Source organism: Mandrillus leucophaeus, unplaced genomic scaffold, assembly GCF_000951045.1.
Source record: "Mandrillus leucophaeus isolate KB7577 unplaced genomic scaffold, Mleu.le_1.0 Scaffold307, whole genome shotgun sequence".
NCBI classification, from domain to species: Eukaryota; Metazoa; Chordata; class Mammalia; order Primates; family Cercopithecidae; genus Mandrillus; species Mandrillus leucophaeus.
In genome coordinates, this window is record NW_012103221.1 from 2,323,823 (window position 1) to 2,325,070 (window position 1,248).

Sequence of the window (1,248 nt, forward strand, 5' to 3'; positions counted from 1 at the left end):
TCAAAAAAAAAAAAAAAAAAAAAAAAAAGATACTCTAGTCTCATCTGGAATGCCCCATTTCTTAGCTTCCAAGTCTAGAGTACCTATGATACATTTTTGCTTTCTGATTAGAACCTTTGAGTAGCAGGGCAGGGGGAGATGACAACCCACAATCTGAACTGGAGATCATCTATTAGTCTTTAATTTTAAATGAAACCCAAGGTAGACAACAAATCAGAAATCAGGAATCATGTTGAATCCTCAAATTCTGTTTGTGACACTGGTGTGATTACTTGAATTAGGTGTTACTGGGTTCTCTCATTTCTCATTGAGCAACTTGGCATTTTCTGTTCACTTAGCTGGTGGAGCTGTCTAAGGCTCAAGATATAGAAGCAGGGGATGGCACCACATCAGTAGTCATCATTGCTGGCTCCCTCTTAGATTCGTGTACCAAGCTTCTTCAGAAAGGTGGGTAGGATGTACTTTATTACTGAATAAAGAAAAGTTTAAAAGAACAAACTTTAGGAAAAGCCAAGTTATTCATAAGTAATACGGGATTTAAGATTTAATTTGGGATAACTAATCTTTTTACCAAGAATTTTTTAAAGTTTTAGATTTTGCTATATTTATAATAGAAACTAGAAGAAATTTTCCTTTGGCTGCTGATATTTGCTGGGCTCCTTTTTGAATGGAACTCAGTTGTTGTTCAAAAATGAGTGGTAGAGGCCGGACATGGTGGCTCAACGCCTGTAATCCCAGCACTTTAGGAGACCGAGGTGGGTGGATCCCCTGAGGTCAGGAGTTCAAGACCAGCCTGACCAACATAGTGAAACCCTGTCTCTACTAAATACAAAAAATTAGCCAGGCATGGTGGCACATGCCTGTAATCCCAGCTAAGGCAAGAGAATCGCTTGAACCCAGGAGGCGGAGGTTGCAGTGAGCCAGGATCATGCCATCGCACTCCAGCCTGGGCAACAAGAGTGAACTCTGTCTCAAAAAAAAAAAAAAAAAAAGAGTGGTAGAAATATTACTAATCTTAGACTCTTATACAAGTAAGAAGATTTGGGAGAGAAAGTCAGGATTGTCCTTGCTTTAGTAAATGGTATTTAATTATAGTAGTGACTCTCCAATCACTTACTCTACTTATTATGTAGATTTGTGATATTTTTAAAAGTATCGGCCAGGTGTGGTGACCTTGTAATCCCCGGCACTTTGGGAGGTTGAGGCTGGCAGATCAGTTGAGCCCAAAGAGTTGAGACCAGACTGGGC

The 1,248-nt window shown here is 39.7% G+C and overlaps 1 protein-coding gene across 1 annotated transcript in view; it reads left to right on the top strand.

Moving 5' to 3' along the window:
* Nucleotides 1-1,248, top strand: part of CCT4 (chaperonin containing TCP1, subunit 4 (delta)) — a 41,328-nt gene that overhangs the window by 11,865 nt on the left and 28,215 nt on the right. The window contains exon 3 of the mRNA XM_011987311.1: nucleotides 339-447. Coding sequence (XP_011842701.1) covers nucleotides 339-447 — 109 coding nt within the window. The remainder of the gene's footprint in view (nucleotides 1-338; nucleotides 448-1,248) is intronic.